Source organism: Drosophila mojavensis, unplaced genomic scaffold, assembly GCF_018153725.1.
Source record: "Drosophila mojavensis isolate 15081-1352.22 unplaced genomic scaffold, ASM1815372v1 contig_74, whole genome shotgun sequence".
NCBI classification, from domain to species: Eukaryota; Metazoa; Arthropoda; class Insecta; order Diptera; family Drosophilidae; genus Drosophila; species Drosophila mojavensis.
The window spans coordinates 22,537,694-22,562,195 of record NW_025318899.1 but is presented as its reverse complement, the minus strand read 5'-3'; the positions used below and the strand labels follow the sequence as shown (position 1 = coordinate 22,562,195).

At 38.4% G+C, this 24,502-nt stretch overlaps 2 protein-coding genes across 6 annotated transcripts; both read left to right on the top strand.

Moving 5' to 3' along the window:
* Nucleotides 1–6,460: 6,460 nt before the first annotated feature.
* LOC6583352 (ecdysone 20-monooxygenase) lies at nt 6,461–15,844 on the top strand. Of its 4 annotated transcripts, none has more exons than XM_015162825.3 (7): nt 6,461–7,457; nt 12,841–13,123; nt 13,272–13,866; nt 13,930–14,107; nt 14,325–14,564; nt 14,648–14,863; nt 14,925–15,844. In XM_015162825.3, the coding sequence occupies exons 2-7, from the start codon at nt 12,847–12,849 to the stop codon at nt 15,033–15,035; spliced, it is 1,617 nt and encodes a 538-aa protein (XP_015018311.1). In that variant the 5' UTR covers nt 6,461–7,457; nt 12,841–12,846; the 3' UTR covers nt 15,036–15,844. The 4 variants fall into 4 exon arrangements, with proteins under 4 accessions (XP_015018311.1, XP_002009022.2, XP_032587357.1 ...); XM_002008986.4 differs by lacking the exon at nt 6,461–7,457 and adding an exon at nt 12,653–12,764; XM_032731466.2 differs by lacking the exons at nt 6,461–7,457; nt 14,925–15,844 and adding an exon at nt 12,653–12,764 and having other exon boundaries at nt 14,325–14,592; nt 14,648–14,757.
* Nucleotides 15,845–16,877: 1,033 nt separating this feature from the next.
* LOC6583351 lies at nt 16,878–24,460 on the top strand. 2 transcript variants are annotated; one of them, XM_015162821.3, is made up of 4 exons: nt 16,878–17,152; nt 22,731–22,837; nt 23,677–23,837; nt 23,904–24,460. In XM_015162821.3, the coding sequence occupies exons 2-4, from the start codon at nt 22,748–22,750 to the stop codon at nt 24,139–24,141; spliced, it is 489 nt and encodes a 162-aa protein (XP_015018307.1). In that variant the 5' UTR covers nt 16,878–17,152; nt 22,731–22,747; the 3' UTR covers nt 24,142–24,460. The 2 variants fall into 2 exon arrangements, with proteins under 2 accessions (XP_015018307.1, XP_002009021.1); XM_002008985.4 differs by lacking the exon at nt 16,878–17,152 and adding an exon at nt 22,546–22,623.
* The last annotated feature ends 42 nt before the right edge of the window (nt 24,461–24,502 follow it).

Sequence of the window (24,502 nt, the reverse complement as noted above, 5' to 3'; positions counted from 1 at the left end):
CGTGTGTGTGTGTGTGTGTGTGTGACTGAAACACCCTGTGCGCACTATACACTAAGAGGCATTAAATAATGTAGCATACTTTTAAGCGTTCGCCGAAAATGCAACTAAGCGTTTTTTGCTTGGCAAAAGATCTCTAGAAATACTTTAATTATCTGTTTCGCTTATTAATAGTGTACATGCTACATTCCAGTATAGTGTTCATGCCTTGGAAATTTCTGTAGTTTTATAGTTAAGACTATCTGAAAGATAATGCAAATGTCTTAATATTCAAATATCATATATAAATATTATTTAATATAATACACAGAATATAATACCGATAATTCGCAATGACAAAGGGATCCATTTTTTTTTTTTATTTATACAGAAATTCAAATTATCGAGAATTATTAAAAACTAATTTCTTTCAAGTGCTTGAATTTTGTTTTCGACTCAACGCGATTTTTGATTTAGCGGGGTACGAATTATCGAGACTGGACTATATATATAATATATTTCATATAAATAATATATTTTTTTTTAGAAATTTAATGCATTCAAAATTTTGTGCTTATGCACAAAAGATATTGAACATTAATTAATGTAAATGTAATACGAATTATATAAAAATATTATAAATAATAATATTAATTATCATGAATTAAAATGGTTACTGCTCTATAAAAAACAATAATTGTAATTGCCAATTCAGTCATAGAATAAAAACATTTACTCAAATCCACAAATCAAAAACTTAAACCTTAGACCTAAATAAATAAATATAGAAATAATTAAGCATACGCAGCGTGGGAGCAGCCAACACGCAATTCTCTGATTAAAACGTATAAATAAAACAAACAAACTCTTATCACGTTAAAGACCCGTGCGGGTCTGTGCCTATAAAGTCGTTCGATATTACGAAATTAGCATGCGAGTGGCATAAGCCGCGTTCAATGCGGCAATTGCAAAAACTGCATGGCTAAATAACCTAGAAAAGCACCATGCACTGAAATTGTAGACAGCCAGACCGAGTCGAGCCAAAGAGCCGGGCTGGGCCATGCCGGGCCGGGCTTGCATAGCGGGGCAGAGTTTGGTGCTCGTAATACGAGTAGCGCCATATTCACTGCCGGAGCTCAGACAACAAATCGCTCGAACGAAATACTGAAATGTTTGACCTATGCAAAATGATAGCCCCTTGGGCAGAATTCTGTCGAGCTATGCAGAGCTGGTCTATGAGAAAGTCTGAGAAAGTTGATCAATGGCTTGAACAAGTCAATGAATCAACCAAACTGTGCTGAAAGCGAAGCCTATGCATAGAACTACTTCAATGAACTAGACCAACTCGAAGACTCTAGAATATCTTTAGAAATACTTGGATCTATGTAATTTCAACAACAATTTAATATAAGTAGAGCAAAGTTCAGATGACTAGTCCGCAATGCGGAAATGCATTTTTGCACAAATTGAGTTAAATTTAATTTTTTTGTTTTCTACAGAGCGACGAGGTAGAAGTTTCTTTTTATTTTATCTAAAGACGAACATATTACGATTTATGTTATACAATATATCATTATTAAAAAAAATATTATTTCATATGTTAATGTATATATTTGATATACAAATATACACCATTATTGATTAATATTCATATCTTACCAAGCCAATAGTTTCTATTGAGGGAAACTTCTGGCTGCTGAATAAAGTTTGGTATACTAAGTATGAATATCATTTTTATGTGAAAAACAATCATTGAAAGTTTCTTCAATTTTTATTGACAGCAATTTTACAAATGAAATAGTCATTAATGATGCTTTATTAAACTATGATTGATAAGCCCCACAGCCTACCAGAATTAATCAGTCAATCAATGAATCACAGTTTGAATCATTGCATAGTAGTTATATTAGATGATGTTTTCAATGTTTATATGTGTGGTTCTCTGCTTGGTTCAGTGACAATTAATTTTTATATCAATTAAACAATCTACTTAGCTACACAAACATAATTCTTTAGGTTTATAGACCAACGTAAACTTAATCTTTTTTTTTATATAGCTAAGTCTCTTAAATTGTAAATTTACTTTTTTATTATTGATGATAGTTGAGTCACGCTAAGACAACTTAGCCAAAGACATTTTTAGAAGTGTATACCAAATTATTGAAATGCGCTTTACTTAAAGTTTTATCCATTTTTGGTATACTTTTATAAAGATTAAACTTACCAAAAACAATTAATTAATTAATTAATTAAGCGAAAATACAACCCAATTGAAAAACTTATAGTATTAAGAAAATTAAATATTTTCTGCATAGGCATATTATCTCACCTTATATTTTATCATATCTGTAATGAGTTCTTTATAGAATTAACAATCGCAACGTATATTCACTGAATTAATTATACATTTTTTGCGGATACTCAGCATAAAAATAAAAATGCAATGTTTTGTTAAAAATTCCATGTGTTATCAGTCCAAAGTGCAAAAGATCAACATGTTGAGTGTCAGAAAATTTGTTAATACGCAAAAAGCAAAGAAGAAATATGACTAAAAAAAAGTCAGAAACAGAAGAAACAGGCGAGTGACAAACAGCGCACAGCAGCACTTCAGAGATAAGTAGCCACTCGCACTGACTCAAAGAAAGACAGAGAACGAGATCGAGAGAGAGAGAGAGAGATCCACACAGACTTCAATTTATTAATTATAGTATAAATGTGTACACTTGTATAATATACAATAATAATCATAAATAAAGGGCCGCTCGCCAGCGTTGCTGGGTCAAGTTCAAGGACAAGCAGTGCGACCACAACGACGACGACGAGATCGCGCAATGTATATGGAAATGAATGGGAATCCGAATGTGGAGTGGGGCATGCGTTTATATGGTGTGTGTGTGTGTGAGTGCTTCCATGAATGGGTAGATTATCTGTATGTATGTGTGTATGTAGTGTCTTGTAATAGTAGATTATGTTCCGATTCGTAGTCTGAAGTAATCGCTGCTCTGATGGATTTTCGCTTTTCTTATCAACTCGTAGAGCCGCTGCCCGCGCCCTTTATAGATCATTGGGTCACATACACACACAGAAGATGGCCCTCAGCATCGATTTACCGCTTATAACTGGCACAGTATTGCTCACAGAGAAGGCTCTCCACTCTCGGTATTCTTGGTTCTCCGCTCTCCGCTTTCAGCTCTCAGTGAAGCGGCTGAGCTGCGGAGGATGGCGAGATGCAATGCATCGGCCGGGTGCGACAGCGACTGCGGCTGCGACAGCTTCCAGCCCACTTACACACATATGCAAGCAAGTACAATAAAACAGAGGAAGACAACAAGGCAAAATGAATTTGCAGCTCGTGTTAATCAAGCGAAACACTCACATAAACACGATGACATACGCATATAGCGTATTACGGGTACTACGACTATTTATGCTCGAGCACTCAGACAGCGTGGAGCTGATTGTGAGTAGCTGGTGCAGTGTACCCTGCATGTCCACTATGTGGGTAAGTATGTCCTAGAATGCATTAACAATTTCATGTTGAAATATAGTTGAACTCAAAAATCAAAACGAACCTCGAGATCGAGAGATTAAGTGCTCAGGCTTATATCAAGAAAAGATATACAACAAAAATATTAAAATATATTTTGATTAAGTCTATTGATCAGATGAATCTACTTAACTAACAGATACAAAATTTAAATATGTGTATGGACTCTACGCTTGAAAAGAGAGCCAAACTCATAATAAAAGTCTCCTATACTTACTTTCTCATTCTGAGAATCGCAAAGAAGAGCAGCTGCTATGGGCAGGGCACCAGCTGATCGTCTAAACCCTTTTACCAGCTTGAAGCTCTCTTCTTCAAATGGAGCATTCTTGCTTGTTATCAATTGTTGTTGTTATTGCATTTAAGTGCAGCTTGTTAATGCTCATTAAATGTTAAGGGAACGCTGAAGCTGTAGCTCTGGGGCTGTGGCTGTGGCTGCTGCTGGAGAGTGGAACTGGGACTGCGACTGGGACTGAGACTGAGACTGACACGGCAGCAAGCGGAGCTCAGGCTCCATCAAAGGCAGCTCCCCCAATTGCAATTGCTGTGTGTGCCAAGAGCTGCAGCGGCGGCCTCAGCGCAAAACCCGATCCAAGTCTTATGCTTTAGTCCATAAAATGAAGTGAGCCGAAAGTGTTGAAAAGAACTTTGTGTCTGACGGCAGCCCATCGTCATCGTCATCGTCATCATCGGCATCGGCATCGGCGTCCTCATCAGCGTCATTATCATTTACATATTAAGAGAGCGAGAGACACAGTGTGAGACGATCGAGAATCGTTTCGGAATATTAGATGTGGTGAAGGAAAAAAGTTTTAACCACCTCCGGAGTAAACTTGTCGTAAAATGAAAATTCAAATGAAAATCTTGAAAACTCAAACCGAAAGGCATAGAACGTTGGCGTCCTCCGCAGCGTGTGAGAAACCTGTTCGTTTGGAAAAGAGGCTTGTTGCTCGTTGTTGTTAATTGTAGTTGTTGTGTTTCACTCGTGTGTGTGTGTGTGAGTGTGTTTGTGTTGCGTATACAGCTAATTGAAAAAAAAGAAGTATTAACAGCATTGCCTTTTGTTTTTGCCTTTGATTGACTTGCCGACCGAGCCAAGAAGAGGAGACGAGACAAGACGAGGAAGCCAACAGCAAACAGCCAACAGGCAGCAGCCAGCAGCCAGCAGCCAGCAGCAGGCAGGCAGTCTGGTATGGCATAATGGCTGGTGGATTCACACAAAGGGAAGCAGCAGCCACCAGGCGGCAGCCAGCAGAGTCGAGTTAATTAATAATGCAAAGCCCATGAGCTTGCATTCACTCAGTCAGCCAATCAGTCATTCATTCATGCATTCATTCATGTTGCTGCCTGATGAGACATAATCACAAGCTGAACGCATTGTTTAGCCACCAGTTGATCGACAGGATCAACAATATGATACCAGCTCAGGCATTCATGTGCAGCGTGTGAGCTACTTGGGAAGTCAACAAAGCTAAGCACGGCGGGTTCCGTGAAGCGAGCAGCTCGCTTCAGTCAATGAATGTTGGCATTCTCTAATAAATAATATATGAATGGTAATATATTGTGGCTTACTCCAGGCTCTGCCGAACCCTATTCGTGCTCGTGCTACTTTATGCACGGAATGAGCTCTATTAAAGTATTACTAGTTCAACAGTTTATTTGCGTATATTTATGTGAGTTGAAACACAAGTGCAACAGCGACAGCAACAGCAACAACAACAACAAGATAAACATACAACTCAAATTCGCATTAATTTAAAACTCAATCAAGACAATTAGCGCTCACTCACACTCGCTCGCTCCAGGCCCCGTCGCCCTCTGCGCATATATAATTGACGTTCCAGCTCCAGCTCTAGCTCCATCAACAGCAGCAGCAGCAGCAGCAGCAGCTCCGTCTCCTGCCGCTCGCAGCGCTCACACGCACAAATCCCAGCCAGCAGAGGCGGCAACATTGTTGTAGCTGGTTTGACATCTAGCCGGACGGACAGACGCGGCACAGCTGATTCGGCTGCCTATGCGAACCAGTTGTGTATGCAGTTGTTGTCGTCTCTATCGCTGTCGCTGCCGCAGTCGCAGTCGCAGTCGCAGTCGCCGTCGCAGTCATCGCCGTAGTTGTAGTCAACCTACCTCACGCCAAGCTGCTTGCTGAGAGGCAACTCCAAGCAGCGCACGCGGCCACGAATTGAGGTAGCTGTCTCTGCCTCTGCCGCTGCCTCTGCCCTCTGCCACTGCTGATGCCTCTGCCTGCCAATGGGTTGCATAAATGCAGCTCTCAATGTAAACATTTCAATAAGCCACTCAACAACAGCAACAAATCGCCTTGGCTTCCATTGTTTCTTAGCAAACTTTCATTGAGCTTTTATATGCAAAAAAAAGAGCAACAAGAAGAAAAACACACACACGCACACACACACGAAGACAAACGGGCAGAGAGAGGAACAAACACAAACGGCAGGCGAGAAGTCAAACGACAGCGCGCCTCTTGTTGTTGTTGTCCTCTTATCAGCGGGAGAGCGCGAACTGCCGCAAAGAGAGCGAGAGCGCACGACAGTGAAAGAGAGAGAGAGAGAGACAAGCGAGTCTGTCAGTCTGTTAGTCTGCTGCGAGCGTGAGAGAGTGAGTGTAGAAAACAAGGTTCAGGCACGATGCTATCATATCATGCGGCATCGCCTGCCGGGAGACCAGACCCCACACACACACTCACACACACACACACACGCATGGACATATATGCCGATAGAACCTTGCCTTACTCACACAAAACGGACTCGAACAGCTGGTCGGTCGGTCAATCGATCGTACGCTCGTTGATTGCACGATCAACCCGATCGATCCGAATCGCAGCCACTTGTTGCATCTGTTGCTGCTGCTGCTGCTGCCGCTCTCATTGCTGTTGCTGCTGTTGTTGTTGTTGTACCGCACGGCTATTAAATCAGTTGGAAGAGCCGCTCGCGGCGATCGCATAGCCGAGGCGCTCAAACGATCGCACATCGTGGCCGTCGCCGTCGTAGACCGTGGACTCAACACTCATTCCCATTCATATTCAGTCAGTCTTTGACGAAGCGTCGCAGTTGTCATCGCAGCGGGCACTGTGGTTACGGCTACTGTTTCGGACTCTGAATCGGATTCTGATTTAACTCTGTGCTGTTCTGTTCTCGTCTGTTTAGCTGATTCCTTCGGTATCGGGTCGGGTCTCGGGCAACGCAAGCACACACGTCTATATACATATATATATATATATATATATATATCCAAATATTTCTATCGAACGGATACGGATGCAGTTTTGATTACACACAAGCACAACCACGCACACACACGCACACTCGACGCACAACAATAGGCAGTCAGCAATTACGAATCTCCAGTACGAGTGCAAAAGTGCAATGTCTGGGTGTGATTAAAAAATCAAGTTGAGCATATTCTATTGTTTTCGGAACCATGACGAGAACAACACTACCAACAACAACAACAACTACTACTGCGGAACGGAGCTTCTAATTTTGATTAGAAAGGCAGCCAGAGAAGGAGACAAAGAGAGAGAGAGAGAGAGAGAGAGAGAACGAGAGTGAGCGAGAGGGAACGAAAATATGCAGCAATAAAGAGCTTTAAATATCAACAAAAATATATTATCAATGTGCAATATAGCTAAAATATTTATAAAATATTCTAGAAGAAAGAAAATACCAATTAGTTCTATCTATATATTATAATTGAAAACCAATTCAAATGCCGGTTAGTGATAATAGTCTTACTTATATATATACATACAACCAAACATACATACCATACATGTGTTATGCAGTGCAATATGTTCGCCCATAAATAAATTCAGTTAACTTGGTGGAGCAAAGAAATGCCTAAAATGCTAACTAAAACTCTATTAACAACAACGAAACGGATCTGCTTTTGGATTTAAAAGTAATACAAACATAAGGTAAGTTGGCAATAGTGAAATATATGCAACGAAATAAATATGAATATATAAAAATTTAAACCAACAGTGAAAGGGTGTGCCTAAATAAATGTAGTTCTTAAAATGTAAATTTAAAATAATAAAAAAAAAAAAAAAGAATAAAGTTTTAATAAGAGAATTGAATATTCTTATTAGGGTTTTTGCTCCACTTTGCCTAGAACAAATGGGTCAAGGTCGAGTTTTGTATAGGATATAATATATATGTAATTCATATTTAAAATATAAGAGCCATCAATATAAACGATTTTAGCATTGCTTTAGTTGGATAAACAGGCCCACGTTTTTTTCCAAGTGTAAAAAATGTTTCACAATTCGCAGTTAATCAAAATAAATGTTTTATTAAATATACGTCACATACAAATGAAATCAGCAAACATAAAAATAATATTACACTACATGCATTTATATACTATATATATTTATATAAATATTTATATTACTTTGGCAAACATTAAACAATAATTAGCTTCTCGTAGGTCTGGGCTGGGGGCGCTCCGGTTGCATCTGATTTGTTGTTGATTTATTAATGAATTACTCATTAATATTTAGCAGACAGTTGCAGGCAGATTTTGTATAGAAATAATTCGCCTTTGTTATCAAATAACATTTATGTACATATATATGTACATACTATACGTGGCTCAAGTTCATTATCATCATTAAAAAAGAATTGTGCAATTGATATTTGCCTTTTGTTATTAGCCTGATTTGTAATAAACACAAAAACAATCATTTTACATTTTACATTTTGAAAGTGATTGCCAGTCACTCCTCTTTTTTATGTTTAAAGATTTTGTTTGTTTATTTCTTTCTTTCATTTTTATCATTTGTTTCAAATAACGTGCATTGACCGACACTTTTCAGGGCAATGATATATATGGGTTTTTTATTTTGATCTGGAATGTAATTTTGGAGTATAAATTATGAGCTGTAAACACGCATTCCAAATTTTTAATGAAGTTGAATTTAAAATGTGCAACTCGATTTACTTTGTTTATATATGTAGAACTATTCAAACGGAGCTAATAATATTTATTATATTATGATTATGATCAGGGAAAGCCTAAATGACATAAGTCCCATTCATTGAATTCGACTCAATGTTTTGCTGAACTTTCTAGATATTGCGCGCACGGTGTTATTTTAAGAATTTTGAGGTGTGCCTTTTGGGGCTCTCCTTTGCTTCATTTCTAACGATTCTTCAGGTATTGAATAATTCACCAGAGCCAACGGCAAAAGCAACAACAACAACAATAACAACATGAAAGCCCAAAGCTAGTTTGTTCGAGGCCTTAGCGCTTCTGCAATAATCTAATGCGAAATTTCTCTATTTCTCTCTATTACGATTCAAAGCCACGGCAAGGTGGCGACAAGGCGGGCAGGTGTACAGGTGGGCAGGTGAGTTTGGTTTGGTTAGGCAGGTAGGTGGAGGTTGTCTACAGACTCCTCTATTCAGCTGTTCAGCTGTTCAGCTGTTCAGTTGTTTTCATGCGCGTCGTTGGCCGTACATTGAACTTGGCCAAACGTCGGACAGGGCTTAGCTAATGGGTTGCGGTCTCTATCTCCCGCCCTCCCTCTCACTCTCTCTCTCTGTCTTTCTCTACTGCTGTCTCTGTCTAGCACCGTCAGCTGACAAATGCTATGCGCGAAAAATTGTTAGCTGGCTGCGGCTGCTGCTGCCGCTGGCTTGCCTGTTGGCTGTTTGCCTGTTTGTCGCTTGGGGCTTGGGGCTTGTGACTTGGCCATGACCATGAACGAACCATCGGATCGTTTGGGTTCCGTTGCGTGTGCAATGTTATATGGTCGGTCGGTAGTGACATAATCTGCTGATGTTGAGCGTTCTACGCTTTGAGCTGAGGTTTCTTCTTCTGTAACTGCGCAGCGGATCGCGTGGCTTTTTATTCTCTTTTATATATTTTTTTATATATACTTATATATATAACTTTATTTTTGGTTCGTTTGATTTGCATAAATTGTGAAAAATGTGCCAATAAAAAAATTAAAAAATAGCCAAGAATATGATCAAAACTTTATGTAAATTCTGATGAAAACACAAAAACTTGTTTATTTCGCAAAATAAACAACGACAAAATATCGGCTAATTGGTAGAACACTTTTTTTCAATTTGAGTTGATTTCTTTTTTTTTTTTTTTTTTTTTTTTTTTTTTGAAACTGCTTTTTTTGTGCCACATTTTAGCTACGTTTGCAGGTCGCCTTGTATAAGTACGAGTTTTATATTTATCATTTATTTTTTACTTTACTAAGTAACTAAGCAAACGCTGAATAATTTTATGTAGGTGTCAACATTAATTTGCGGTTGCACTTGGACTTGGACAGCCAGACGCCGCAGGAATCAGTTCAATGCAAACTAATTTGCTGAATTTGTCGAAATTATTTACATTTTTTTACATTTTTATATTGCGTTTGTATGTTTTTTCTTTTTGTGTGTGTTTGTTGTAGTTTTTGTTTTTGGGAAAGCATTCATCGAAAGCTGTAAGGTAATACCAAGGAAAAATACAACTGAAGAAAGCTGAAAAATGATCATCAAATTAAGCTAAGGAATGCCACAGCTCGCGTGGAGCCCTGAGACGGGCGTGCGACCCATACAGTGGGCTGGAAGACAAACAAAAATGCTTGAAAATTTGGCAAGCAATTAGAACCTGTCACAGTGGTGCCGAAATCCTTTGCTTGACTTTGAATTGATATTTTCAGAAATATTCATTATAACTCAGTACATTTAACTTGAGATAATTTCAAATTTACAAAATTTATTTATTTTGTTAAAGTTTATGTTTTGTTAGATCTTTAAAAATAATTTTAGTTGTTTTATTTACTTTTCATTGCATTAATTATATTCTAGGCTATTTGCCATCTTTTCCTTGCTTTTCTTTTTCAAATTTCTATACAGTTCTAATTTTAATAAAAACAATTTATAATATTCACCCACACTTTTTTTACAATAATGTCTTTAAGGTATTTTAGATATTTTCGAAATTTGATTCACAATTTTAAAGGCATTTCCAACGGAAGTACCTTACAGCTTTGATTTAATATTGATCGCAGATACAATAATTATCTTGTGTGCTCTCGAATGTATGTTTGAGAATGATTAATTGGTCATAAACAGAAAGTACCTGGCCCACTGATGTTTGCCCAGCACACACACGGACACACACAAATATATGCTATATCAAATAAAACACACGATATATTTGCGAAGAAATTAAGATAAAGAACACTTCAAACTAGACTTAGAGATATACTTTTGGGGTAGCTACGTGACTTTGGGCAATTCCCTAATGTCGCCTACTCGCTTTCAACCAGAGGCTCTCTCTGAAGTCGAAATCAATTCAATTCAATTGACTTTGTAGATTCTTGTGGTTTGCGAAAAGTGGAAACACAAGAAATAGAAATCATCAGCCCGTTCAGCACTTCCTTCTTTGCTGTTAATCACTTCCTCATCTGTGGGGCGACGCGTGCGCCGTTCTAAGCGCTTCTCACTTTTCCAAGCAGCTAACATTAATAGTTGTAGTAGTAGTCGTAGTAGTGTAGTCGTAGTAGATGAACAAAAAACTCGCTTTTTAATAAGAATTCTTGCGAATTCTTCTAAGCACAGATCTCGTCTCGTCGACTGCCGGCCCCATGATTAATATGCAGATACATAGATAGATCGAGTCGAGTCTCAATCGAACGGGGGAATATCTTCGCGTGTTGGCTGTCGTCGTTAGAGCCGCGTTAGAAGCCCCCGTTCCACGAGTCGGCTCTTAAAACCGGCTCAGAAACAACATAGCCAACAGGCAGGCAACAAGCCAACAACACAACAAGACAACCAGAGAAGAAAGCATCGAGCGGCTAGAATGCGACATTAGAAAGCATATTATGTAATTTATTATGTAAGCCGAGACGATGGGAAAGTTTTTGTTCCTTACTCTCAGTTCTTCTACCTCTCTCTCCTACGTCTGTCTCATTCGAATTCGAATTTCACGATTTCTATCAAGTATTTCTCTACACCAACAACACCACTCAATAGTCCAATGCGCAAATAAAACTTGGATTTTTTTTTCGGGTTTTGTTTACGCCAGCTTAGAGCAATGACGCCTTAATTATATAAACCACAAAAATACAGTCATATGTATGAATGTATGTGGATATATAGATATGTATGTACTTTTGCCTATTTCGCAAGTTAAAGAATAATTCAAGAACGTGATAAGCAACATTAATAATTTCGCTTGTAGAGAAACAGTTGATGGAGTAAATTGCAATTATAATTTTATGTATTTTGTGATATTTATAATATTGAGAATATGTTAATTAATTAAAGATATTCTTGGTTGACAAAATAAATACAGACAAAAATAAATTATTTATTATTTATACATACTTATAATCTATTTATACCGAAAATACCTGAATTTCAATGTATTTTTGTGTACTGAATATAGCAATAGATATTTATATTCAAATTTTTATACGTCTTTTATGTTGGGTTGTTATCTATCAATCCGTTGAATATATATAATTTAAAGCAATTGCAATAACTGATAAAATGTTGAGATTTGTTGAATAGGATAATTTCGGGTGTGGCAAATGGACTTCAACTTTGACCTGAAAGTACGGCAATTGGGCTAGGATCGAAACACATTCAGGGAGAGTAATAATACCGCTCCTACACCCTCAAGTTTTAAAGATACTCAAACAGATATAATCCTATTCAGTTGAGGACCTAGTCCTTATAAATACAATATATGAATTAATTAATTTGCATATGTCAAATATTTCCATATCGAATCTTTCAGATATGAATTACAAGCAGATACTAATTACATAAATTACACAAACTCGAGCCAAGGCAATTCATTAATCAATTCAAGTTTCGCCTTTGCATGAACGAGTATTATGCAGTCAGTTGCGATTGAGCTCAACGTTCTTATCTGATTTTGTATTTATTTTTTGCTCTATTGCCCAAATTTTCCTTTTGCAAGTCATAATGTCTTAGTTTTTTCATTTCATTTAACCTTGAACTGTGCCGTGGCTATGTTTATCTTATCAACCGACGCAACAAAAGAATTAAGCTCTAGAGTGTTCTTATCTGAAACACCCGAAACACAATGCAAAATCAATGATTGGCGAATCTAGCTGCCAATTCCTAAATAAAGCAACATTTGAGTTAAGGCCAGGGACCGGTTTGCTCTGGGTGCTGTACATGAAGTCAATTAACAGGCGATCAGCTCGAGCGTGTGACAAAATTTGCATAAGATATATAAAGTATATACAGATGTCTATGAAAATTTGAATGCGATAAGTAAACCCTAACCCCCCGTCTGCAACTCCCTCTCTGCAGCGTCCAATGGTAATGGCCGTGATACTGTTGCTCGCCCTGGCACTCGTACTCGGTTGCTATTGCGCGATCCATAGGCAAAAGATCAGTGCGATTTATCTGAAGCCGCTGCTGAAGAACACGCCCTTCGAGGACTGCTACCATGCGACGCCCATCGAGCAGCGGAAGCGGCGCAGCATCTGGGATATACCTGGGCCGCAGCGTATTCCCTTCCTGGGCACCAAGTGGATATTCCTCGTATTCTTCCGACGCTACAAAATGACGAAGCTGCACGAGGTCTATGCAGGTGAGAGATGCCCACAGCACAATTTACAGCACTTGCCAACAGACTCTATTCCCTTCTCTGTCTCTCTCTCTCTCTCTCTCTCTCTCTCTCTCTCTCTCTCTCTCTCTCTCTCTCTCTCTCTGCCTCTGTCTGTCTCTCATTCGCACAGATCTGAATCGTCAGTATGGCGATATTGTGCTCGAGGTGATGCCCTCGAACGTGCCCATCGTGCATCTGTATAACCGCGAAGATCTGGACAAGGTGCTCAAGTACCCGAGCAAATATCCCTTTCGTCCGCCCACCGAAATCATCGTCATGTATCGGCAGTCGCGGCCCGATCGCTATGCGAGCGTGGGCATTGTGAACGAGCAGGGGCCGATGTGGCATCGGCTGCGCTCCTCCCTCACCTCCAGCATCACTTCGCCGCGCATCCTGCAGAACTTTCTGCCCGCTCTGAACGCCGTCTGTGATGATTTCGTGGAGCTGCTGCGCGCCAAGCGTGATCCCCAGACTCAGATCGTGGCCAACTTCGAGGAGCTGGCGAACCTGATGGGCCTGGAGGCCGTCTGCACGCTCATGCTGGGCAGGAGAATGGGTTTCCTGAGCGTCAATACCAAGCAGCCGGAGAAGATCAGCCAACTAGCGGCGGCCGTCAAGCAGCTGTTCATCTCCCAGCGCGACTCGTATTATGGCCTGGGCCTCTGGAAATACTTTCCCACGAAGACCTATCGGGAGTTCGCGCGCGCCGAAGACTTGATCTATGAGTAGGTATAAGGATACGACGTGCGGCAGCTCGCCTAGCAGCCATGACTAATGCATACTTACAGTGTCATCTCGGAGATCATCGACAACGAGCTGGAGGAGCACAAGAAGTCGGCGGCCTGCGAGGATGAAGACGCTGCCGGCCTGCGCAGCGTATTCCTTAATATACTCGAGCTGAAGGAGCTGGACATTCGGGACAAGAAGTCGGCCATAATTGACTTTATAGCCGCGGGCATTGAAACGGTAAGAGTGCTGAGGGGAGAAGTGAAGAGAATGGATGGTGACGGTGAAGTGAGAAGGAATTGAGAATTGGGAATTATCAGTTGAAATTAAAACTTAAAATTAGAATTGAGAGAGAATTGGGAATCAAGAATTTATAGTTGAGAATTGAGAACTGAGAATTTGGAGTTGAGAATTGAGAGCTGAGACCTAATGGCATTTCGTTTGTCTCTCTTTCTAGCTAGCCAACACCCTCCTTTTCGTGCTCAGTTCCGTGACTGGAGAGGAATCGGCTATACCGCGTATATACGAAGAGTTTCGTGAGTATCGTGACACGAACATTCTGCAGGACGCGCTGACGAATGCCACATACACGAAGGCCTGCATTCAGGAATCCTACAGGCTGAGACCCACCGCCTTCTGCCTGGCACGCATTCTTGAAGAGGACATGGAGCTCTCCGGCTACTCCTTGAATGCGGGCGTGAGTACTCAACGCCCATACAGAAGCCGTATGCAAATCGTAGTCTCTAAAAACAGGTCTTTCTTAACACTAATTTCGTCTAGACGGTGGTGCTGTGCCAGAACATGATCGCCTGCCACAAGGACTCCAACTTCCAGGAGGCCAAGCAGTTCTGCCCCGAGCGCTGGATTGACGCCAGCTCCGGCAACTTCACTGTGAACGTGGACAGTGCCAGCATTGTGGTGCCCTTCGGTGTGGGTCGACGCACGTGTCCCGGCAAGCGATTCGTCGAAATGGAGGTGGTGCTGCTGCTGGCCAAGGTTAGCTTGAGCATATTATTTGCCGATATATATCGTATAGTCATGATTCTTCCATCTCCAGCTCGTGTTGGCCTTCGATGTGAGCTTCGTGAAGCCGCTGGAAACGGAATTCGAATTCCTTCTGGCACCGAAAACGCCGCTGAGCCTGAGGCTGCGCGATCGGGAGTTATGAAACCTACTGATCAGAGGCGTTTATGTTGCAAGTAAACCCCGAAGGTAGGAACTGATATGGCGCTTGTAAATTGGAGCTTAAGAGTTTTCAGAAAACTTTCCTTAAAACCAAAAATTTAACTGTGGATCGATTGCAGTCGTACCCTTACAGCGAATTATATATTCACCGTGCAAATTGCGTAAGGCGTAACATATCACCTAGCTTCTGTCAGGCATTTGCATTTAACATTTCAGCCGCAAAGTATGCTTTAATTTTTTCCAATATGCGAGCGACATTCGTATATGAAACGAGTATATAATAGAAAGATATATATAGTGTATAACCCAGATATCTGACAAAAAACACACCAAACTGTACATAGAAAAAAGGTCTAGAAAGTAGAGTTCATTTAATAAATATATATATATATATGAATAAATATCAGTTACTCAAGTCGTAGGTAGCTGTTTCATATACGTTCCATTGTGTTGTTTTAGCTAGTTATTGTTTCTCTTAAGTAGCGGCAATTATTTTTGTGGCCTGTAAACGGAAAGACTGTATTTAAGTTTTGTTGTTTCAATATTGAGGTGGCACCTTATGTAGTAATATGTATGTATAATAATTAACTATAAACACACGAAAACAACAACAACAACAAACACTAACAACTAATTCGTAATGCTCTGTACAGTTAACAAACATGTATTTATTCAAGTTTTCTATTTCCTAGTTTTCTAGCTGTGTATATTTTTGTTAAATCATAAAAGAAAGACGAGAGTTAAAAACAATTATGAAAAAAATAAAGTTAAGACTTTTAACTGTGTTTATAATTCTACTGCCGTTTTGTTCATGGGATTTTAAAAATTACCATTGCAGCAAATAAGGGAAATATAGCTTAATTGAAATCAAAGATCTTTGGTTAATTGAAATGTTCCTTACGATTGATATGTATAATCTGAAGTAGTTTTAGCGTAAGAATGCCTGGTTGGTGACTTGACTAACTCGGTATATCTATCTTATAATTCATGTAGGCAATGGGATATTTATAATTTCCTTTACAGTTGATATGGACAATATAAGTTAATGGAATTTATCTCATCAGCAAAGTTAGCAACCATAGTTAATGTAGTCATATATATGGCGTCTAATTTGGTTTTTACACTGGTGGCAAGTTCGAGGTACGTGTTAGTCAGGACTAGCATGAATCGGTCAAGGAATTTCATTTAATTGAGAATGCTTCAATGAGCTTAACATATTTGTCAGTGATGGCAGTTTCTATTTCTTTAGCTTAATAAACTTGGTTTGGTTTGTATCTCGGCTAACTGGGCGTTTCTGTTATTGCTCTTCTATAATAAAATATGTATGGGATATTTGAAATTTCCTTTGCAGTGAATATAAAATGCAATATAAGCAGAGCAAGAACAGTGCTATCTCATATATTAGGCAGGGTGTGTTTTGGCTCGAAACTCGGCTAACATTATAGCTGGCCAATTTAACAGTTTTTCTTTTAAATTTCTATATCAACCAAACACCAAGAGAACTTTTAAATTCAATTTGAAATGATGTTAACTAAAAATTTGCAGCTACTAACAATAGTTGCTATAAAGTATTTTATAGTTAACTTTTCTAATTTGAGTAGCAATTAACACTTTTGTCAGCTTTGAAGTTTCCAAACATGTTTTAAGCGCTCGTTCTCTTAGCGCGTTCAATTATGCTCGCGCTGCGTGTGCGTTTGTGTGTGTGTGTGGCTCTCCCGCTCTCTCGCTGTCTGTGTAGTTTTAGTCTTTTTCTCTCTCTCTTTCTCTCTCTGTCTGTGCCTATGGGGCTGGGGCTCGGGCCTGAAAGGTTTGGGCTATACGTAAGCTACAACAGTTGACGTTGTCGTGTCGTCGGTTTCAGTTTCAAACTTTCCCGATTCCGATTGAGCGGATTAAAAAAGAAAAACGAATTGAAATAGAAAATATATGTGTGTGAACGTACACATACAGACACAAATCGAATTGCGCGCTTCAAGTTCTGACTGTATCTGTGTGTGTGTTTAGCGCTTGGCTCACTGCAAACGTGTTTTAGTTTTTGGCTAACAGCATCAACAACAGAAATTGCTGCACTTTTCTGCACCTCTAATAAGTATTACCCATGTACGCAACTGTATATATCTAATATGTTGTAATACCCACACACACACACACACACCCAGTTGAATTAAAAACCTGTTTCTGAAAGACTGAAAAACATTTGTAAACATGTAAAAATAGTTAAAACTAACTTTATGCCAACACGCAAAAGTGCATCAAATGCTATCAAAGCGAGTCCGAGACGGAGTTTGACTCTGACTCTGAGTCGGAGTCGAAGTCGAAGTCGAAGTCGAAGTCGGAGACAGTTTCAGAGAGTCGCAGATCGTTGCTCTCATCTCTAGACTCATCTATAAGATCTGATGCTCTCGCTGTGCCCCACCCGAAAACTAATTGTTATTGTAGTACAGTATACAACAAATAACCACCACAACAACAACAGCAACAATAAGAGCCTGACAAATAGTTGTTGTTGTTGTTCGACTTGTGCTAATTGTGCATAATTTGAACTGGCTAACAAACTGTTTGTCCTATGATTCACGTAAACTAATATTGGGCGTGTTCCGAATGCGAATTACAAGCTTCGTTTGAGAACAGCTTAAGTTGGCAAATATTAAAAAAAAAAATGTGTATCTATATATAAATATATGGATATATGCATGCTACCGTTTGTACAGTTGTTAGAGCTATTTGTTGCCACAGCGGGTTAGGCAACTGAATAGTTTGTCTTTGCACTACTCGGTGGATAATTCTTAACAGGGAATATTAGCTTTGTGAATGCCTAAATAGAAGTTGACTTTAAAAATATATTCATTGACTTCTATATCTCTATAAACTCAATATTAACATTCACATACATTAAATTTGAAATAGCGGGGGAATAAAATTGGAATAAAATTGTTACGTATTTAATAAGTTAGTGGTATATCAAGTTTTGAATTTAACGAGCTTCAAAAAAGAAATTCAAGTCAGCAGGGAACTTATATATCAGATAATATTTAAATATCAAAACAACAATGGGCAAAGCATACGAGTCAGATTATTATATGCTAACGAGGGAATCCAAATGTATTGAACATTTAAGAATTACTTCAGATATTCGTATATCGATTGTATTCTAATCTCTCTGAAATATATAGAATGGACTTTTCTCCTCAGCTTATATATCATTCATTTTATAATATAGTTCGCTGTATAGCTAAACATTTATCTCTGTGAACATATCTTTAGTAAACTTAAAGTTATATCTAATAATATATATTAGATAATATAATATATAAGTATATAATAGTATAAGTATTCTCTATAGTATATTCGCTGTAGTATTTTCTCTATGGTATATACTCTGTACATTAAATGGAGCTGTACCTATGGAGTCAGCTTTCATACCAATGCATACTAAACTTAGTAGGGTCTTACGCTATTACTTCTGAATTTCACTCTACTCTAAATTATTAAATATATTGAATATACATACAAATGTATATATTTTTATTTAATTTTAACTTAAAAATGTTCACCTAGTTATTGTTGTCAGGATTGTTGTATATTAAATCAATAGTTTATACCTTAATACATAATATAAATTAAGATTTCACACTTTGAGCTGTGAACGGGTATCATGCAGCTGGTTGCAGCCACTCTTAACATTTGATTGTTAACAACATTTAACTCGGCTCGTTAGTTACTGCCTTTTTGATGTAGCCATTAACTGTTTGCAGTAGTATTTGTGAAACTAAGGGAATAAACACAATTTAACACTCGCTGACACTGACCTTCCTTTGGCTGTGTCATTGAATTCGCCAATTGGGCTGCCTAGGCAACCGACAACAACTCAACACAACTGTCGACAGAGCCAACAACTACAACCACAACAACAACATCAACAGCAAATTGCATGACCAGGCCCAAACCCCATTACAATTGCTAACGTGTGGGAGTCGCGGACTGAAGCCGAAACGGCGCCTCAGACTTGGACTGAGGAATGAGGTCAACAAATCGCAAACTCAGTTTACAGTGCTCGCCCTTTGGCGACAACAACAATAACAACAGCCTGGTTAGGTACAGTAGGCGCCAATGTAATACGCCCCTTGAGAGCGAGACAGAGAGACTCAGCGCAGGAGAGAGTGAGAAAGGGAGAGAGAGCGAGTCAGTTGGAAATGCATTCAAGTGGCAGAGGGAGGCAGGTTGGGGGTGTAACGCGTTCGAAACTTGCATGAAAAACCAGTTTCTGTGACGATTTGTCAATGCGCCTGAAGAGCATTTGATGCGCATTTGAAAGTGAACCAAAAATATGGCAATTCTTATAGCGGAAGTGTTTGGCGATCGAGATGAAACTGAAACAGCTCAAGAATGGCTTAGCAAAACAAAACACAACACAACAAAAAAACAACAACCACAACAACTGCAACATTGCTGGCAAGTCGATGACCCAATCCACGCAGAGAGCCAGGCCAGACCAGTTAGAGGGCTGCCCGCCAAGCCAACGGAAAGCGAAACGAGGTTAAGGCACAGTGCCGGTCAGAATATTGGGCACACACACACATATAGAGAGAGAGAGCGAGCGAGAGGAAGTTGAGAGAGCGCCAGCTCAGCTTTGTGGTTGCGCGAGCGCAAAACAGGTGTGGCTGCCTCACTCACTGGTGCGCTCTCTCTCTCTCTCTCTCCTCTGTGTGTCCGTCTGTCCCTCTGCCGCTCGAAAAAAAAACCCGTTGAACTGGTCAAGCGATTTGTTTACATTATTCAGCGTTTGTTTTGTTTGTTGTTCTGTTTGTTTTCTTTTTTTAAAGCTTTCTTCTAAATTGTTTTGTTTTTTTTGTTTGGCTTGGCAAAAAAACAAAAAATTGAAAAAAAAAAACGTGAGAAGTTTGTTAGCATCAACACGAAAAGTGTTGTCGTGTCATTTCCTCAATTGCTTGGCATTACGGCAATTATTACGTCTCGGGATCTGCTACCAAAAATTACTAAGCCAAAGTTCCTAATGCATGAATCATGCTGAAATGACATAATAATGTTAGGAAACAGAATAGATACTTAGACGATAATACTTACAAGATAATTTATAGAATAATTTATTTAGGAAATTGAAAAAATAAGAGAATATTAGATAAATAAACATGATTTATAATAAATTCAAAAATTATTTATTCATTGGGAAATTTAAAACAATAGACAAGTTGTTTTAAAGAATATTAGATATTTATAAGGAAATTTCAAAATAATTTGTATATAACTATAGAATATTTATAGAATAATAAAGTATACAAAGAAGGCTTTCAGGCATTAAAATTATATAGGTTCAGCTCGTTACTTTCAATAACAGAGTTTTTATATATCCCCGCATTATAGGGTATCATGTGCTCAGCATTTCGGTTATTTAAGCAAAATTACTTATTGATGACTCTTTGACAACACGCAACGTTAATTTCCCTCCTCAGAAATATCGAACCTAGACACTAGACCGTTTGTTAGTATTTCAAATTAGTGTTAACTAACAAACAATCACACACTTAACGCCCACTCATTCCCTCTCCCTCTTTCTGTCTCTCTCCCTCGCTCTCCTACACACGTCTACGAGCGAAAGTTTTTCCCAACATTATTTGAATTGGGTTTTTCGGCTTCTGGTTTTCCCGTCTGCATTTCAATAGCTTTGCGCATAGTTGGGAGTGGGTGAAGCGGGTCAATTTGGTCTTTAATTCTGCCGTCTGGGCCTCGCTTATGGTATTTTTTATAGTACGTGACTTTTGCCAATGCAATTAGTCTTAATCAATGAGGCATGAATGAATGCCCCGAATAACTCAACCATGCAGTAAAATATTCCCCATGAACACCAACCACAACACAAGCAGAAGTGTTGGCCCCACCGAGTGCCGCATTGTTGGCTGAACAGTAATTGTTGACACATCAACAAACAAGAACTGTTGGGCAGCTACTCGAAATGATATGTATTTAAGTGTTGGCCTGGCTGATTGCACGACTGACTGACTAACTGACTGACTGACTGATGAATAATATATTGCCCAAATCATTTGATTTAGAAATAAAGACATTTGTGCACTAGTTGCAGTATAGAGTTCCGTGGGTTTTATTTGATTCTTATTCTCATTTATGACGTAGGAATTCTGAAGGATTTAGCTAACATTTTTGGGATTACCATCTACACTATATCTATATATATATCTATCTATATATCAATCTATCTATATATCAATTATATCAGATTTATACATAATATTATATCTTAGATTTACTTATAGAATGATATAAATATATTAAAAACAATTTATAATGTAAACACACCGCTCTATAGTAGATACATACCAGAAATGGAAAACTGTATGAAAATCTAATATTGTGTATTCTATTAATTTCAAAAAAGACTTATTTAAATTATTCTTTTTATTTGATAGAAAAATTCATACTTATATGTAGAATACATGTCGCTTATCCTATTTTGATCAGTCAACCCAATTTGTAGGTCGCCCACAGTTGAACACGAATGGAGAAGCATTTTTCTAGCTTTTCCTTTTTCATTGATGCATTTTTATAATTCAATTTAAAAAACTTAAATAAAATGCTTAAAAGTTGATAATGCCTTTATGGTAAATGCATTGCTCCCCACGATAAAATCTCAATGCCAATCTGAAATCGATTGCAACGCCCTATGTGAACTGAATTGATTAACCAAAATTGATTCAACTGCAAAATTTACTTAACTTCAAATTATATCATAAATTATATGCAATAAACGAACGAGCTTTCAAAGTAGTATTTGTAATAGTACCTAGAAAACAATCAGATTGGGAGATCTTAATATTATATAGGTATATTATATTTAGGCACGAGCATAGATTTAACTAGCGCTGTTAGCTTAAGCCATAAATTAAGTCGCGATTTGGCATTAGCAATCGACTCCAGTTAGTCTAAACAATTTAAAAGAATAGTATATAAAATTTAAAAGAAAAGTATAAATGTAAAATGTGAAGCCAACGACAGTTTTTAAGGCAGTTTGTCTTAGTATTGGAGATTGTACCTAGAATAGCTTATAACAGAGTGGGACTTACTGTGGAATTTACGTATTCCACAATATTCAATTGACAATGCACATAGCTGCAACTGTTGACTCACCTGGTCATAGCTCATTTGTACTGCTGAAATCGTTTGGAGCTGCACCCACCCACACATCCAGAGAGATGACATCATTTTAGGTTCCCCTTAGAAGGCCCTTAGAGATTTCGTGTACAGACAATCAATTAGAGCCCATTTTGGAAGTAATGTGAGAGAGACCTTCCCCACCGCGATTGACACGAATTCCCAGCACTTTTTTTTTTGAGGCATTTAACACGCTCCACTGCGCACTCGAGTTAATAATAAAAAGAATAACAAATAACTCTGAGCCCAATAAGGCAATTCCGTCTTAACATCCATAGATACCGAAGAAGAACTTTAAATGCGCCATCGTAGGCAGTTCGTAAAATAAATAAATAAATACGACAGTAAAAAGAAGAGGAAGAAGATGAGTTACTTGCGTTCCATAGGTACTTTTCATACTCTGCAAACGGAGCACTTGGCTCGACTGCTCCAAGCCAATTCCAATTAGAGATCATTCACTTTAATTAATTAATTGACTAATTGCATCCCACAGAAATCTCACGGGTCGAAATGTCGCCGGCAGATGACAATTCCTTTGTCACAACAAGTGGCAACAAGAAGGCAACCTACACTCTCATCACCATCAAAGTTGTTGAGCTGGTAAGTAATACACTTTACAGATATTTCACTTATATACATATATAAAAATGTATATATAATCAATCTATATACATACATATATATAAATCTTTCTATACATACCAATTATATATATTTATAGTCCAAATGCAAGGAAAACACTTGCCTATTTTTTTACATTTTTTATTAACAGAACTGTTAAAATTAATGTTAAGCTGACATATTATATTATATTCTCTGGAGATATTAGGCTTGGTACTTCTAGTTTCCTTTGCGCTCTTTTCTGAACAAGATGTTTAGAATAATAGTATTCATAATATCAAAGCCGTATTGAAATATTGGGGATACCAAGATCAGTTAGTCAGTGTATTTCCGTCGTCTATCCTATTGATTTGAGCCCTTTATAGGGATCTGACTTATAATTCTACCCTAATCCCACTGATTGAATCGGCATACAAAGTATATTGTTATTGCGTGAATATATTATATGGTAAATAGGTATATAATAGACTAGTATCCGATGGAAATTTCTGGGATATTTATGAAAGAAAGGAATAAGACAAATAATGTTATTACCCGTGAGTAACGCAAAAGCCGGATATCCATATTCAGGCAACTTTCTAGTGGTTTCTAGCCAAGATTAGTATGCAGTACATAGAATTATATGTAGAAATATATAAAATTATAGAATAGTAGTAGTATCATTATCTTTAATAGCTCATCCTATTTCCTATGTTTAAAATCTCTCAAATAGACCCTCTACATAAACTGTCAATATCACTCTATTTCCTCTTTAAGACAATATTTTACAGCGAAACTCTATAAAATTTATTAATTTTCCATTTGAATTATTTCGCCAGTGTCTGCTGATATGCTGTCTGGGACTAATTGACGAGCCGGCCACCAATTCGCACTTGCGCGTCTTCATCACACCCAGGGTAATGGCACTATGTTATGTGACCTTTGGCGCGTTGACCATTTACACGGCAATCTACTTGATAATGGCTCTATTTGGAGACCTGTAAGTAACATCTACAATATATATGCATGTGATCCAATATATTTATAATTTAATTGTGCCTCGTAGCACGCCTTGGCGCACTGCGACGCTGTGGTCCCTGGCGGGCTTTATCCTGTATATAGCTGTGACGGCGCTGCTGTTCCGTGACTGGAGCAACACCAAGGACCGCAACTACTGGCACCCCAACATGCATCGGCTGGATCTGGTAATGGCGTCCGCTTCCATTTCGCTGGTCACCGGCCTGATCTATTTGCTGGATGTGCTACTCACCATTCGCTTTGGCGTGCACGGAGATCTGGAATGACATCGCATTTGCTGACTCTTCCAGACGCTGGCCCAGCTGGACTGTAATATTTACAGAGCTTAGTCTTAAGCGGTGTCCCCACTCCCTGCTAATTGTTCAGAATGTCTGTACCATACACATCATAATTGCCATCAATTGAAAGAAAATGTACAAACAACCCAAGTGTAGGAAATTTTTTGAGAAATGTTAAAGTGTCGCTTACAGCCCCTAGAATACGAATCACAAAACGTTTTTTTCTAATCTATCTAACATAAGTTTTACACTGAATATTTTTGTAACAAAAGAAAAATAAATTTTGAAAAAATACTTATAATGACAATATGAATCTTCCCTTCATTGAATATTAAGTTACAACAACAAT

What these genes read in the sequence shown, in the direction of transcription:
- LOC6583352 (XM_015162825.3), top strand. Translation starts at nt 12,847, where the DNA reads ATGGTAATGGCCGTGATACTGTTGCTCGCCCTGGCACTCGTACTCGGT. An exon ending in GCTACTCCTTGAATGCGGGC is followed by an intron (nt 14,565 to 14,647) that starts GTGAGTACTCAA and finishes AATTTCGTCTAG; the next exon opens with ACGGTGGTGCTGTGCCAGAA. An exon ending in TGGTGCTGCTGCTGGCCAAG is followed by an intron (nt 14,864 to 14,924) that starts GTTAGCTTGAGC and finishes TTCCATCTCCAG; the next exon opens with CTCGTGTTGGCCTTCGATGT.
- LOC6583351 (XM_002008985.4), top strand. Translation starts at nt 22,602, where the DNA reads ATGAGTTACTTGCGTTCCATAG. An exon ending in GAGTTACTTGCGTTCCATAG is followed by an intron (nt 22,624 to 22,730) that starts GTACTTTTCATA and finishes TGCATCCCACAG; the next exon opens with AAATCTCACGGGTCGAAATG. An exon ending in CCATCAAAGTTGTTGAGCTG is followed by an intron (nt 22,838 to 23,676) that starts GTAAGTAATACA and finishes TTATTTCGCCAG; the next exon opens with TGTCTGCTGATATGCTGTCT.